We start from the raw sequence: 16,144 nt of genomic DNA, 5'->3' as shown, positions 1-16,144 counted from the left end.
TGCCTCCCCCGTTTGCAGGAAGGCGTGCTGACCCTGAAGGAGCTGAGCCCCGGCGTCCAGAGCATCGCGACGGTGCGCAGGGAGCACCTGCGGCTACGGAGTGTCGCCCCCATGGAGCTGCCGCCGCCACCCGAGCCGACGGAAGACTCCGCAGCCCGATACCAGTTCCCGGCCATCCGGGAGCTGCGGACCGTCACTGCGGCCGTGCTCCCGATCTTCCCGGGCCGCAAGTGAGAGGGAACTCCACTCTAACTTACCCCACGTTGTTGTCACACAGCACGGTGAAAGCTCAGTTCAGCCAAGCGAGTTTGCTAAACACGGGAGTCCCTGTTGAAGTGTAGCACTGTTTCCATTTTCTAAAACGTGTGCAGCGGGGGGGAGATTGATTGATGAAGGATTTTATTCGAAAGAGGAGGACCGGATGTTGCTGGTGTGGGAAGAGGGGTGATAGGGAAGTAGGTAGGCACACACTAAATCATGCCCGCCAGGCTGCTGGCAACGCAGAACTATGCTAATGTGACTAAGTGTTGAGGCATGTCCCTATGAACAGCTTCAATGTCAGGATGTTGAAAAGCACTATGGTTGTGTCGATGCCAATCAAAAGCAGAGCATTCCCGGCCGCGGCGACCACTTTTCTGATGGCGGCGAAAAGCAAAAACGCCCCTGTGTATGAGATTTCGGTGCACATTAAAGATCCCCAGGTAGTCAAAATTAATTCAAAGCTCTCCCCTACGGCGCGCCTCATCGCCTGCGTTGCGTCGGAGCGTTAAGCCCTACAATCAATCAATCAAAAGCAGAGCAGTGCAAATAAGACGTTGCATATTGGCTTAACATTTGTTGTCACTTTTTTGTCATCCTTTTTACCCCCTTTTGCGCATATTCATGCACATGAGCTGTTATGGCAGGGCTGCACACGTTCGCTTCAGTCGCTTGGCTGGTCACGCAGAAATCTGCATCTGCTGCCCAGTCAGTTCCAAAGTGCTTTGTATCTACCGCAGGTTGATACGTGTATATTGTTTGGCTGCGTGCTCCGTTCTTACTTTAGCAGACGAAACTTTCTTCGAAGATTGTTGGGTTAGAAGTGGGTAACTTCAGCACGACGAAAGGCTCTGCTTCTGAAAGGTTGCCTTATGAGGAACCTGAGATTTGGTACCCAGAACTTTTTTCCCCGGGTTTGAGTCGGTCCTGATGCATGGTGAAATTCGTAGGGCATTAGTCTTTGCTTCTGGCATGTTTGCTCAGATGCTCGCGTTTGCTCATGTTTGCACCTTGTCAAGGTCTATGGTCTATGCATTTTGGAAAGGAAAAGGAACGCAGGCTTTGTGAGGGGAGGTGGCTGCAACAGTTTGCACTTTGGGGAAGAAAAAGGGAGGGGAGATGTTGTCTCCGGCCACGATTTCTTTTTCTGGAGTGTGAGGAGTAGGGAAGGGGGGAGGGGGGGGGGGGTTAGTACCGTATTTTTGCACATATAACCCGCCCCTGCATATAATCCGCACCCCCATTTTCAGCCCGCGGGAAAAGAAAAAAAAAATCCTCGTGTATTGCCGGCACATTTGATACAGGAAAGGCTGCACCAAAGCTACTGCTCAAGCCATGCATCACATACTGTGTGGACAGAAAAAGCGTATATTTAGCAAGTAGAACACACTGACTGCAAGGCGAAAGTCACAATTCACCCAGTGTCACTGCTCTCGCTAGAGCTATCACTTCAGCCGCAGTCCTCACTGTTGTTTTTGATCCTTGTCCTTGTATGTTTTGTGCAGTCGCTGCCATGGAAGGCTTAGTCAGTGTTACTGAGTAGGAGCTTCACGGCACAATGCGCATCGCCGTGAAGCTGCACTAAATAAAAAATCCCGCGTACGTACTATCCGCACCCCTACTTTGCCAGTGAAATATTCGCATCTTTAGTGTGGGTTATACGTGCGAAAATAGGGTATTCTTATTAGCAACATTTGCACAAGATGTTTGAATGTGAATCAACTATAGATATATGTCATTAACATGCAATAAACACTGGATCCTTTTAAACTCCAACCATGATTTCTGGCAGCTTCACGGAGAAACTTTCATTCTTGTCATGTTACATTAAAGGAGCACGGCTGAAACTGTCTTCCTTCACAATAAGTGTGACTGTAGTTCATAAAGCCACAAGGATGTTGTCAAGCTTGTTTCACACACTGTTTTTTTTATGTATTTCTCTTTTTTCTGCGGTGGAAGTTTTGTAACATCCGTGCAACCCTGCACTTCGAAATCTGACGGTGGATAATGTCTAAAAAGTCAACTCTTTGATCATAAGGTCAAATAAATTCAGTCTTGTGCAAGTGTGAATCATCATCATCATTGTCGTCATCATCATCGTCATCACCAGCCATATCTACGCCCACTGCAGAGCAAAGGCCTCTCACATTATTCTCCAATTACCCCGGTCCTGTGCCAACTGTGACCAATTTATCCCCGCAGACTTCTTGATCTCATCTGCCCATCTAACTTTCTGCCGCCCCCTGTAACGCTCGCCTTCTCTAGGGATCCACTCTGTTACCCTTAATGACCAACGGTTATCTTGCCTTCACATTACATGCCCTACCCACGTCCATTTCTTCTTCTTAATTTCTACTAGTATGTCCTTAACACGCGTTTGTTCCCTGACCCACTCCGCTCTCTTCTTGTCCCTTAATGTTACACCTTTCATTTTACGCTCCATTGCCCGCTGAGTCGTTCTCAATTTAAGTTGAACCCTCTTAGTGAGTGTCCAAGTTTCTGCCCCGTAGGTTAGTACCGGTAAGATGCAGCTGTCATACACTTTCTTCTTCAGGGACAATGGTAGGCTGCTATTCATTATCTGAGAGTGTCTGCCATATGCACCCCACCCCATTCTTATCCTTCTAATTATCTCTGCCTCATGGTTGGGATTCGGGGTCACAACTTGGCCTAAGTATATATATTCGCTTACCACCTCCACTGCCTCGCCCCCTATCCCAAACTGCTGTGCTGTCCCGAGGTTATTGATCATTACTTTAGTTTTCTGCATATTAATTTTCAGGCCCACGGTTCTACTCTGTTTGTCCAGTGCGGTAAGCATGCTTTGCAATTCCTCCCCCCAGTTACTTAACAAGGCAACGTCATCAGCAAATCTGAGGTTACTGAGGTATTCTCCATTAACCCTTACTCCCACCTGTTCCCAATCCAATGTTCTGAATACTTCTTGTAAACATGCTGTGAATAACATTGGAGAGATTGTGTCTCCTTGTCTGACGCCCTTCCTTGTAGGTATTTTGCTGCTCTCCTTATGGAGGATGATGGTAGCTGTGGACCCACTGTGAATATCCTCTAGTATTCTTACGTAATGCGCATCTACACCCTGGTTCTGTCATGCCTGAATGACTGCTGAGGTTTCGACCGAGTCAAATGCTTTCTCATAATCTATTAAGGCTATATATAGGGATTCAGTATACTCAGCACACTTCTCTATCACCTGATTGATTATGTGAATATGGTCCGTTGTTGAATAGCCTTTACGGAACCGTGCTTGTTCTTTAGGTTGACTGAAATCTAAGGTTGCAGAAATTCTGTTAGCGATTACCTTGGTAAGTAACTTGTAGACGACTGACAGTAAGCTGATCGGCCTGCAATTTTTCAAGTGCTTCATGTCACCTTTCTTATGGATTAGGATGATGTTCGCGTTCTTCCAAGTTTCCGGTACACTTGCGGTCATTAGGCATTGCGTATACAGGTTTGCCAGTTTTCAAGTACAATCTCTCTGCCATCCTTCAAGAGGTCTGCTGTTATCTGATCCTCACCTGGTGCTTTGCAGCCTTTCATTTCTTGGGTGTTTTTTTGTTTGTGATTGTTGTGTCCAGCCCTTGGTTACTTTGAGTAAAGGGTTTTGCAGCTGGATTGGGCCATTTAATTCGCATTTATCAGTGCGCAAGCAGGCATGCACAAATTTTATATTTGAGGTTTGATGGAGCAGCATAACAAGTATTGTTAGCATAACAGGCACTGTTTAGGAAATGAATGTATCCCTGTTCCAGAAAATGTGTTTTGGTGTCGGTTGCTGTTTCATGCTGCATCCATTTTGCTACTCTACAGCAAGCTGCTCTAAAAATTTCGCGATACGTAAGGCAAAAAATGAATTTCGTTCATTGATTGAATGATTGATTCATTTATTGAATGAATGAATGAACAAATGAATGAAGGAACAAATGAATGAATGAATAAATGAATGAACAAGCGAATGAATGGATGAATGAATGAATGAATGAATGAATGAATGAATGAATGAATGAATGAATGAATGAATGAATGGAATACTGCTTTGTTTCTCCATAGCACTCTTTTTGGCTGATACGAAATTCTGTTTTGCTGCTCCAAAATGATTTGGGCCAATCACGCCTCTGCTTTATTACCCTTTCCTGGCAGCAAAGGTCGAGCCTTGGGATTGGACGAGGTACGAGCCGCGATCCGGGGCTACGTCAAGGAAAACGAACTCCAGGACCCTGAGGACAAGAGGCGAGTGCATTTATGAGCATGGGGGGAAAGTGTACGGGCAAAGCGGCCACTGAGCATTGGTTGAGCAGAGGGTGGTGTCGGTTGCAAGCACTCAGCTCCTAGTCACTAATGTTGGGGGTTTAGGGGGAGACGGATTGATCGTTTTCTGTGTACATTTTGGAAAGAAATGGTGACTGACAGCGAGGATAGGACGGCCTGGCTATTGCGAACCAGACGGTCACAAGTGCAGTCGCTGCACAAGCTCCATTATGAAGGTCCTCTGTGCATTGCTGCCCATTTGTGCTCAATTTTAAGCCACTCGAACCTTTTTTTTTTGTTTTCAAACTACCACAGCAATTCTATGAATTGCCCCTGCATTTTTGGGTTGGAAAGAGACGTCCAAAGGAACGGTGTAGCTTCTTTCAAAGGGCTTTGTGAACACCTTCACTTCAGGCTCTATTGAGTGTACCACCAGTGGCCTGCTTTGCGTTTCGTGGGGCTGGACAAATAGCTGCAAAGTTTTAACAATCAACTGAGAGAACTCCTCATTATTATTTTTTTTTGGCCAGCAAGTTGAAAGTTCTTAGGAGTGCTTTACTGGGAAGCTATACCTGCCTTTTCAGGTCTATGAGAGGTCCTAGTTTGGCCGACTCTATAAACTTGAAGGGGAGATGTAAGGAGGTCAACCGGAACCTGTTTGGCTACGTGACACTAGTGCAGGGAAACGAAGGTAACTGGAAAACTAGACGCAAAAGCAAGGGTCGAGGCGTGCACTTACTGTACAATGCGGAATATACCGTAAAAACCCGCGTATAATACGAGGTTTTTTTCCAAATTTTACTATGTAAAATTTGGGCCTCGTATTATATGTGGATCCCAAAGTTTTCAGCCGAAAATTTGCACTTTCGGTTTCAGCGGAGGGCGCGCCATTTTGATTGTTTTGACCACGCGAAGGCTCTCGGCACGTTCACCGCAAGTCTATCACGATGTCGGGTGCACGAAAACAGTATTCGGCTGCAATTAAAAGAAAAGTTATTCTATGTGCCGAGACCATCAGGAATTGCGCCGAAGGATGGCAGTTCGGCGTCACCGAAGGCAGCATTCGTGGGTGGAGAAAGCAACTGGTGCTTGACTGGATAAAGACTGTGTGGTGTCGGCGGCCTGGAGCACTGTTGGGGATTCCCGTCAGTGCTCGTGTTGGACGCCTTTCGCTGCCACCTGGCCGATTCCGTGAAGAAGTTGTTGCGCGAACCCTGCACCGAACTCATTGCCATGCCAGGAGGAATGACATCCCAGCTGCAACCACTAGACATTTGCATCAACAAGCCTTTCAAAGACTGCATCAGGTCCTGCTACCAAGAGTGGATGAGGTCAGGAGACCCGTAAGTGACAGCTACCGGATGGCTGACGCGGGCTTCTCCAGCGGTGCTTTGTGGCTGGATCGCGGATGCGTGGGCCAGCATCCCAGAGGAGCTCGTCAGTCACTCTTTTAAGAAATACGGCATCTCGAACGCCATTGACGGCACTCAGGACCACTTTCTGTGGGAAGGCATTTCCGACAAAGCGACTTCAGGAGACAGCGGCAGCGAACCTGACGATGACTGAACGGACGTCGAGAGACAGTGCCAGCGAAAACTGGGAAAGACTGAACAGTAACTGCAGTGCAAATAAATGTTTTCTGTGCTCTTTACCTCGCATTATATGCGGATGAAAACTTTTTTTCTGATTTTGCTGTCCCCGAATTACACCTCGTATTATACGCGGGTCCGTATTATACGCGGGTTTTTACGGTAGGTCGAGCCGGAATTTAGGTTGACCCCCTTACCTTGTACAGTTGAAAAGTGCGAAAAAATATTTCGGTACACAACATCATTTTGAGGCTATTAACTTGTCTCATCTCAGATTACTCGTTAGGGCTGTCTGAAATGTCGTCAGACGACTGCTTCGCACTGGCTGTCGCCCACACAGCAAGTCGTCCTTGGTGCAGTCCAGGGAATTGCTTATGCAGCACTTCTTAGCATGTTTGCTGTGCCTTGCTTTCTTGTGGTCCCGTCTTACTCGCGACGTGACCCATCAGTGGGTCATTTTGCATATTTCCCAGGTGCGGCGTGACCCACCTGCGGGTCACGTGCCTATGCCTGTTCCATTTGCTCCAACAGAGGTGGCGCTGGTACCTTTCTTGCGGGCGTTTGGCGCATTTATTTGAAAGATCCAAAGCTGTAAGATACAAAGCTACAAAGAGCTGTATGAGATACAAAGATGCGAAGCTGAAAGATGGAAGGTACAAACACAACAGAGAAATAGGGCACCACTCCGCTTCTCGAGACCAGTGGCGCCACCCCATGTCCAATACAATAAATATATATATGTTTCAGCCTTAAACTACGGGCTCACCAAAGCGGAAAGGTAAACAAATTAAACTTTTCGTCGTTGCATGGTACCCAGTTACAGTCGGCGCGCACACAGAATAGTACCAAACAGTTGTCCAATGGCTGCCAAGGACAGAAGCTTGGATTGATGCTATTTGCATGTAACTAGAGCCACCACATATGCTATCTAGTGGTGCTACGTGCCACTATGCACTATCTCTTCTATCTCTCTGACTCAGCCACGGTGCCACTAGATGCCTCCAGAACCTGTTCCAGGCGCCGCAAAATTACGCCCTGTAGAGCAGAGCACTTTGACACAATTTCACGGATTTTTATCAGAATGGCGCAAGAATGGCACAGGTAGAATTTGTAGTCCGAAGGGTCGTGCTGGCGCCCTAAGACTGGCACTGCTTGTAAGCCCCGTGAAATTACTGAACTCTACTAGGATGTCGCTGTAAGTCAAAGGTGGCTGTAACGGTCACCTCAAGCCCTGCTCCAGTGTTGCGAAGACGAGCTACGAACAGCCTATGGCAAATTTCTTACAACCTGGCACTCTACAACTGCTTCTGGCTGCGAGATTTATTAAAGCGGAGCTTTCTGTGCCTCACTGACGGCGACTGTCCCGTCACCAAAGCGCAGTGCAGGAAACCCACCTTCACACATTGGGTTTCACGAAACGATGATTGTGATAGGCGAAGCCCTACCTGCCAACTCTCCCAATTTGCGCGGGAGACTCCCAATTTTTTATCTCTCCTCCCGATTCTACAAGAATGGCCATAAATCTTCCGGAAAAGTGGCCCAACCACTCTGCAAAAAAACACGTCAAGCAGCTCTGCCACATTGTAATTGCAATCATGAGTTGAGTAGCCAGGCAAAGTCAGCAGAGGTCGTATCCAAGCCACATGAGTTGCGAGGGCGTGGAGGCCTTTCTATATATAGCTCCATTTGAAAACATTGCGTTGTCTGAGTCGAAGAAGAAGAAGCATGTGTAGTTTTTCTTAAGGTCTTATGCTACAGAATCTCTGTGTTTTGTGTGTTTCCGGAAAGGCGAGTACTTTGGATTTTGTACCACTTGTGCAAGCGACGTGAGCACAGGTCTTTCTTTCTGTCTTTCTTAAGGGGGGAGGTGGGGATCGGAGCAAACTTTTTTATTTTTTGACATAGAGTAATGAAATTTGGTAGGCACATTGGAAAACACTCCAAATGGTGAATTTTGAAATTTAAGAATGATACCTTCAGTAGTTTTTGTGTTACAGAGGTGTACATGTTGTCCGCTCGTGGAAAGCCTAGCAAGGTATTGACATATGGTAGGAAGTTCAGAATACTTTTAAATTGTAGTCAAAAGAGCACTACAGGGTATGACATTCTTCGAATTTTTTTTACACCCTTCATTTTTTTTACAGAAAACATTATTTTCACCTGTAACCAGTAGCATACAGCTGACTTGGCCGTAAATGTCACTTAAAAAAATATCTAGGCCCTAAAATGAAAATCCGAGAATGTCATACCCTGCAGAACTCTTCAAGGATTGAAATAAAACAAACAGTGTCGAAATCCGCCCAGTGGTTGCCATGCTATCCTTTCCACGAGCAACGAAGAACTCGTAAAACGCACTTTTGAGAAAACGGCTCTTGAAGTTTACAAAGACTTCACGATTTTTTGAACTGCACCAGCAGCATAGTCCTTGCTGTCCTTGCTTGGGGACAACCTCAAAGAACTTTGCCCTTCGATTTGGTGCATCTGGGAGGCCTTCCTGGCCAATTGAAGGTTTTCATGTGCAGGCCTTCAGATGGCAGATGCACCAGTTTTACACCTAGTGTACCACAAAGTTTGCTATGGGCTACTAGGGTACCTAAACTTTAATTGATGTATGCCTAATGCATAACTGTCTCCAAAATGAAGAGTAAGGCATGGTTTCGTTTTATATTAGTAATATTCCAGCAGACTTTCAGCAGATTTCTGGGTTTCATAACATTGCCAAAGCTACAGCTTAGTACATGAGGCTGTTCGGTGTCAAAAAGTTATATCTGGGCATCACAAGCATAAGATGAGCTATTTGAAAGCAGAGTATAGATTTTTTACACAATTACAACATTGATTATTATTAGCATACCATGCTCTTCACCTTCAGGAGAATCAATCATTGCAAGATAGACAACAGAATTGCAAACATTGCGAAAATAGAAAACCCAATAAAAATATCGAATTGTGAATGCTGCACCCTTACGGCGTCTTTTCTAATTTATTTAACACTGAAAATATTATTTTGTAATCCCAGACTTCGTTGTACGAACTAGTTTAGAGCCACGGCAAAAGTTTCTCAAATAAGCTAAGTGACGGTTCATTGCACCCCCCCCCCCCCCCCCCCGCCCTACAATCCCCTACGCGCGCGTTCCCCACGATCGTAATTTAGGTAACCTTGATATGGTTGATAACTTCGCTTTTCCCATTAAATTTCACTTCCCGTACATCAATTATTATTACTCGCGTGCAATAGCAACCGATCCCGCAATCGGCCGCTGCCCGAACACGTCGCGCCAATGCAGCGCGCGCCGCAACTTCTGGCGAGTCGGTCATTCCATTCCCGAAGCTTGCGAGCACGCTGTGCAACACAGCAATAACTCAGCGTTTTATAACATCGCAATGCTCACAATGCGTCCAAAAGTTCGTTTCACGAACCGCAATTGTAGGCGCACGCACCGCGCTTCCCACTCAAGGACAGACCACGGCGACGTCGCGGGCACGTTTTCGATGCGTCTTTCGAGCCGCGCACCTCCCTATCTGGCGCACGATCTCAACATTATCGCCGCGATAACAGTAATGTCACTGTTCAGTACCGCAACAGATAAAACGAGTAAACTGCTACCGAGTCGACCGGGAAACCTTGAAAACATCGGGAGCGCAGTGCGCGTAAAATGCGCAGCAGCCCGGCGGCCATGTTTTTGCTGGCATGGCGGCGCCCAATCAGGAGAGCCGTATCTAAAAACGCGGCCGGACAGCCAATCGCGTGTTACCATCTATCGGTTGCTTCGTTTCACTATCTTTCTCTTTCTGCCGTTTGTGCGTTTGTGAGCGAGCGATGACAAAAGGAGCGACCGGAAAACGAAAGTTAAAGAGTCGGCCGATCTAACGCGACCAAGATGGCGGCGCCCGATAGCGTCGTTCCGGAGATACAGCGCTGCGAAAATTGCCGTGTTTTCGTCATTTTGAGGAAATATTTTGCCACCTCAGCCGATATAAATATTTTTATTTGGCACTTCGCGATCGTTTACGGCGGGGAAACTTTGTGAACGCATAGAATATAAAACGTGCAATCCGAAAATGTGAGTTTCGAAAAAACGATTTTTTGGTCACTTTCCGAAATCTGATCCCCGCGTCCCCCCTTAAGAGAAAGAAAGCACTGGCAGCATCACGATTGGTCCGAGAGTCCTGTGTCCTTTAAAAAGTTCAGCGGTGCACGGAACATGTTCTCACTACTGGAAGGCGAACAGTCCACAAACAACAGGTTCAAAGGTGTGCACGAATGCAGTCTCGTGTTTCCCGTACGACGCTGTAAACTCAGTTCGAGTCACGGATGTTGCAGACATTCTGGATGGAACGTTCGCTTCATGTGCGAGCCACCACAACAGTTAGGGTAGCCGCCGGCAAAGGGTTGGCTCGGAGTGCACCTGGAAAGTTGTAGTGATAGGCAGAAACAGCCCCCGTTGTGCAGGCCGTAAATGCGGCAAGTGAGCTCGTTCAAACCGGCCATGATTAAATAAACTGTAAGAGTATTTCACTACTGAGATACAAATACAAGTGTATTTCGATACTGAAATACAGATACCCAGTTGTATCTCCAAAATAACTGACCATATTTAGGGGAAATCCCCAATGTGGAGTAAGTTTCTGCAGAGGAAAATTTGACATCCAGCTCAACGCAGCCGTACGTACGGCTACAAAAGAAAGCTTCACAGCTTTCTCAGAAACTTTGCAGTTGAAGAAAAATTCGTCTTGGTATTGCAATACTACCCAGCCCTAGTGTTTTCGAACATCGAAATTACTCTAAAATTTATTTGAAATGTTTGACTAGTGCAATTCGCTTCGAAGCCTAATGGAATTTTGCGTCATTTACATTAGTATTCGAAAATTTCAAATATTTGCACACCCCCCAAAAATGACCACAGTAAGAAAAATTTAACTGCATCCAAGGTGCTTCTTTCAGTGATCTGTTACAGTATGCTTAATTAATTTTTTGATATTAATTATAGTTAATGAACGAGTCTTTCGCAGTTTGGTGTGCATGGACCCCCGGCTGAGCGACGCTGCGGCCTGCTCGTCTGACCGGCTGAGCTGGGAGGAGCTCTTCAAGCGAGTCATGTCCCGGATGCAGCCCGCGCACGAGGTGACGGCCGTGGGTGGCGCGCCGGTCGTCCACCGCGGTGCCCTGCCACCCATCTCGTTCGCGGTGGCCCAGAGGACGGGCAACAAGAAGGTGACACTCATCGAGGGCCTCGAGGCGTACGGCATCGACCCCTCGCGCCTCGCCCATGAGGTGACTGCTTCTCTCTCTCTCTCTCTCTCTCTCTCTCTCTCTCTCTCTCTCTCTCTCTCTCTCTCTCTCTCTCTCTCTCTCTCTCACACACACACACACACACACACACACACACACACACACACACACACACACACACACACACACACACACACACACACACACACACACACACACACACACACACACACACACACACACACACACACACACACACACACACACACACACACACACACACACACACACACACACACACACACACACACACACACACACACACACACACACACACACACACACACACACACACACACACACACACACACACACACACACACACACACACACACACACACACACACACACACACACACACACACACACACACACACACACACACACACACACACACACACACACACACACACACACACACACACACACACACACACACACACACACACACACACACACACACACACACACACACACACACACACACACACACACACACACACACACACACACACACACACACACACACACACACACACACACACACACACACACACACACACACACACACACACACACACACACACACACACACACACACACACACACACACACACACACACACACACACACACACACACACACACACACACACACACACACACACACACACACACCGTTTTTTCGTTGTGACACTAACTTGAGCGCCTGCAATGCGAAACTGGACGCAATCGAGCTGTGTCCAGTGGGGACTTTCAGGGATTCCTCCCTCGCTGTAGAAATATATGTGAGAAATGAAACCTGGATTGCCTCTCAAGGAGTCCGTGGTTAGTCTGGGACTTGTAATCAAAGAGCGTCAGTGCTGCAAAGTTCATTCAGTGGCATTACAAGTGCACTGCTGATGGCTGCACCAGTAAGCAGCTTTTTGACGAACCTATCGCGGTTACGACAGACTACACTTCCCAAAAGTGCTTCCCTGTTTCCTTCGTAATCTGTGAGTTTGGGGCTGGTCGCATCATTGCACTTGTTTGCTTGACTGTTGAAGCAGTCTGCACAGCCTGAAGCTTGCACAAGCAGCATTGTAGGATAAAACGTGCGAAGTTTCGCAAACAGAACAACTGGTGGATTTGTAATGCGACATATGCAAGGGGTTCACAGAAAGCGAAGTGCTTGAGGCACTTTTGGGAGCTGTGGGTCTACCATTAAAGTCTCGCTGTTTCTAGTCATGACACACATCTTGCACGTGTCAGAACTGGGCGTTTCTGAAGTACTGCGACAAGGTTCGCACAGGTCCTTGAAAATCTTGAAAACCCTTGAATTTAGAAGTGTAAATTTCAAGGCCTGGAAAGTCCTGGAATTTTTAAAGGGTCCTTGAAAACCCTTGATTTTTCTGGAGATAACCAATGGCCCTGTCTTTTCACAAAAATTTAAGGTGTTCGTCGTGAATTTTAGGTGTTACAAATGTAAAGAAACATTGTAACAATCAAGTTTCAGTGTATTGCGTGAAATTACGAGTTGTGGATTCTCATTATTACGAGGCAACATTGGGAGCAGCACTCCTCAATAGAATTCATGTCACAATACAATCTCGTGAAAGCCGGCTTCTGTTCTCTATCTTGCATGTTCCATCTAGTCTGTGGACGGCCTTTCATTGCATGTTTGCTGTGCCTCATATCTGCGTTTGCTTTTACGTGCAAATGGTAGACGTGTACATATAGTTCATCCTGCGTTGCAGCAACACTTGCTGAGTTAATTTCAGCTGATACTCTTGCTGACAAAGCAGGAGATGCAGGCAACATTAACTAAGTTTTGAAATCAAGCAGCCTCCGCAAAACACCAAGAAAAAAGAAAAACCTCTAAATATAAACTATGAAAAAAAAAAAAGATGGGGGAGCATTCATGAACCCATAGCACCTATCTAAATGTGCATTAATATTCTTAGGTATTAGGCAATATCAAAATTTTGCATTTTGTTGAAAAAGTTATAAAATAATCCCAGATAAAACACAAGATGGGGACCTTGAAAATGTGTTTTCTGGTCCTTGAAAGTCCTTGAAAACCCTTGAATTTTTGCTGTTGAAGCCCGTACGAACCCTGTGCGGATATATCTGGGTATTTGTTCACTTTGTGTGGAGTTACGTCTCAAGAAATTAGGACATTCGATATATGCTTTTGCTCGAGAAATTTGTGGTTATTTCACTTTTGTGTAGCTTTTTGAACCGAGAAGAACTTTCATTATGCGAGGGCCATGGTGTTGCTGTCGTTGGACCTGATTAGAAGCTATTACTGCTGGCTACCTTATTTAGGGAGTTTTCCAGCCAGCATTAGCGTATCTAGCCTGAAAGTCTCCAGCATGGCATCAGGTTGAATGGCCTGCACTGCACTCTGTCGCAGGTTCAAGTGGGCGTGGCTGCCAGCGTGTCGGTCAGCCCCTTGGCCAATGGGAAGCAGCAGCTGCTTGTCCAAGGAAACCAGGTACTGTGACGGGATTGGTGGATTGCAAACTGTTGGTGATTCGTTTACCTTGAAGAGGGGGGAGCTGAAAAAGTTGTTGAAGGAAGGCCCAGGGATAGCATGCTAGCATCACATGTCACCCTGCTTGAGAGAACATGTAGCGGGGACTCGAATTGGGGATGAAATATGCTTTGCGAATGTTAAGCGTTTGATTTGATGTTCGCAACGTTTTCTTTTATATTGTTACATTGTGGCAGGACAATTATGAGGCGATCATGGTTGATGGTGAAGTGATTGGTTTACAAGGAGATGCGATCAACGTATTTACAATATGGGCATGGCGGCCACAACAGATCCGGCGAAGGCTGGACGTCAGCCACTCCCTCTTCGTCGTTAATAGTCAGCCATAGCGCCATGGGGAATTGTTCACATATATCCCCTGACAATATGATTTGATGTGCGGTTTGAAAACTACAATAAAATCTCGATGATACAAATCTCGCGGGACCGCGAAAAATATTCGTATCATCTGAAATTCGTATGAACCAACACAGACCAATAAATTGAGCCCTAAGAAAAGTTTTCGTTTATTTCTTTTCTTACTTTCACGTGGAGAAATCTGTGACGTTGTTCTGCTTTTTTTTTAACCTCCATGTCGCCGAGCGGTCCTTTCTGAACCTTTGTCTCCTCTCTCGCGGTGCCCAAGCTCACTACACGCTGTATGGAGCGTTTTTGCACACGATTCGTGCACGTCGGCGTTGCGCGTGCGATATTTTCATGCCCGCATCAGCGATTCTGCGCCCGCGGCCACCTGTGAATGATGCGCGACTCGCGTGGCAGTGGGAGGAGCCTGACGACTTGTGCCAATGGGGAGGCGTGCGCCTCATGGCGGCAGTTTTCGAAGCGTGCGAGACAGCCAGCTGGCTCCGCCGGAGATGCTTAGGTTTAGCACGCTGGCAGATATTTCATGAGCGCTTTCACTAGTGGCGTGGATCATGTTTTAGAGCACCATTTTCGTCCACATTATTAGCTCATTTACCGCACAGGAAACTTTGTGTGTGCTTTGAGCGGCATTTTAAAGAGCGGTTAGAAGCAGCCGCTTGAGTGCCCGCACCACTTCGCGACCGAAGTCGCCGCCATTGTTGCTGCGGCCGGCCACGCCCCGCACAGCGTGTAGGTGGTTTCGCAGCAGCGTCAGCGCGCCTGTGGAGTGTGCGGCGCGTTTCCGCAAGCAGAAAAGAGCAGCCCGGCCGTTCCCGAAGAAAGGGTGCCAAAGAGGGGAGAGAGAGCCCGTACATCACCGTCGCTTGCTCGCTTGGCAGTCGGGCGCCTCGCCGGCTCGTTCGTATCATCCGCCGGGCCGTGCAGGTCTGTTTGTAAGAGCCGAAATTTTTCACATTGCAAACAATGCAATTTTGCTGGGACTTATCAGAAATTCGTATCATCCCGAAATTCGTGTCACCTGAAATCGTATCATCGAGATTTTACTGCATCGCTTGGGCTTTCAAGCACCTTCGATATACAGACTGTTCTGGAGTGAGAATGCGCTGATCGATGCAACGTGCCCAGAATGCTGTTGCGTGGTTGCAGCTCTGCACTTTGTGTTTATTGGTATTCACTAACAGCAAAGTAAATTCTGTAGAATCACATCTAGCTCAGGGTGTGAGTCACTTTCTTGGGTTGCTGCAAGGGCTGCTGCTTGCCTAGGATTCCCGTAGCCTGACGTGTGTGTCTTGCAGGTGGCATTCTTGGAGCGGCTACTGACGGGATCGTCGTATGGCGTGCCGCGCAAGTACCTCAAGGGCCTTGAACACGCCGCAGCAAAGAAGAAAGGTGGTGGACGGAAGTAGGCCTTTCCCGTTGTTCTTCAGTCGCCCTGCGTTGCGGCACCTTTAACCCAGGAGAAAAGAAGTTGGAAGGTTGGGACCGCTCAACTGCTGGAGTGGGTGATGTGGACTGACTTTGATGACCGATGCAAGGACACGTGGCATCACTGAGACTTCTGCACTGTGACCCCCATGACGGGGGGCAAGGCGATAAAGTTTGCATGTGTGCATTTTGACTCCACTGCCTGTGTGTTTGCTGGTTTCTTTCGAAGAAGGCTGCCACCTTGTTTGTGTGGCCCAGTCATGAGGGTGACGGTCGGCTCACGCTGACTCTCTCAAGTTGGAGCTTTTGTAAGAGAGGGGGTAGAGAGTGGGATGAAGAGCTGCAAAAAAAAAAGCATTGTTGCGGTAATCCCTCTTGTGGAGGCATTGGTTGCAACACAGAATGTGAACAC

The 16,144-nt window shown here is 47.2% G+C and overlaps 1 protein-coding gene across 1 annotated transcript in view; it reads left to right on the top strand.

Annotated features, from left to right (window-relative positions):
- Positions 1-15,925, top strand: part of LOC144162291 (eukaryotic translation initiation factor 2D-like) — a 30,782-nt gene extending 14,857 nt beyond the window's left edge. The window contains exons 6-10 of the mRNA XM_077692767.1: positions 19-230; positions 4,420-4,509; positions 11,130-11,391; positions 13,804-13,884; positions 15,603-15,925. Of these exons, the coding sequence (XP_077548893.1) occupies positions 19-230; positions 4,420-4,509; positions 11,130-11,391; positions 13,804-13,884; positions 15,603-15,713 (756 nt within the window). The 3' untranslated portion in view covers positions 15,714-15,925. The remainder of the gene's footprint in view (positions 1-18; positions 231-4,419; positions 4,510-11,129; positions 11,392-13,803; positions 13,885-15,602) is intronic.
- The last annotated feature ends 219 nt before the right edge of the window (positions 15,926-16,144 follow it).

This window comes from Haemaphysalis longicornis, unplaced genomic scaffold, assembly GCF_048455015.1.
Source record: "Haemaphysalis longicornis isolate Haplotype H1 unplaced genomic scaffold, Haemaphysalis longicornis Haplotype H1 scaffold_12, whole genome shotgun sequence".
Taxonomy (NCBI): domain Eukaryota; kingdom Metazoa; phylum Arthropoda; class Arachnida; order Ixodida; family Ixodidae; genus Haemaphysalis; species Haemaphysalis longicornis.
The sequence above is the reverse complement of the archived record's forward strand: the minus strand, read 5'-3'. Positions and strand labels throughout refer to the sequence as shown.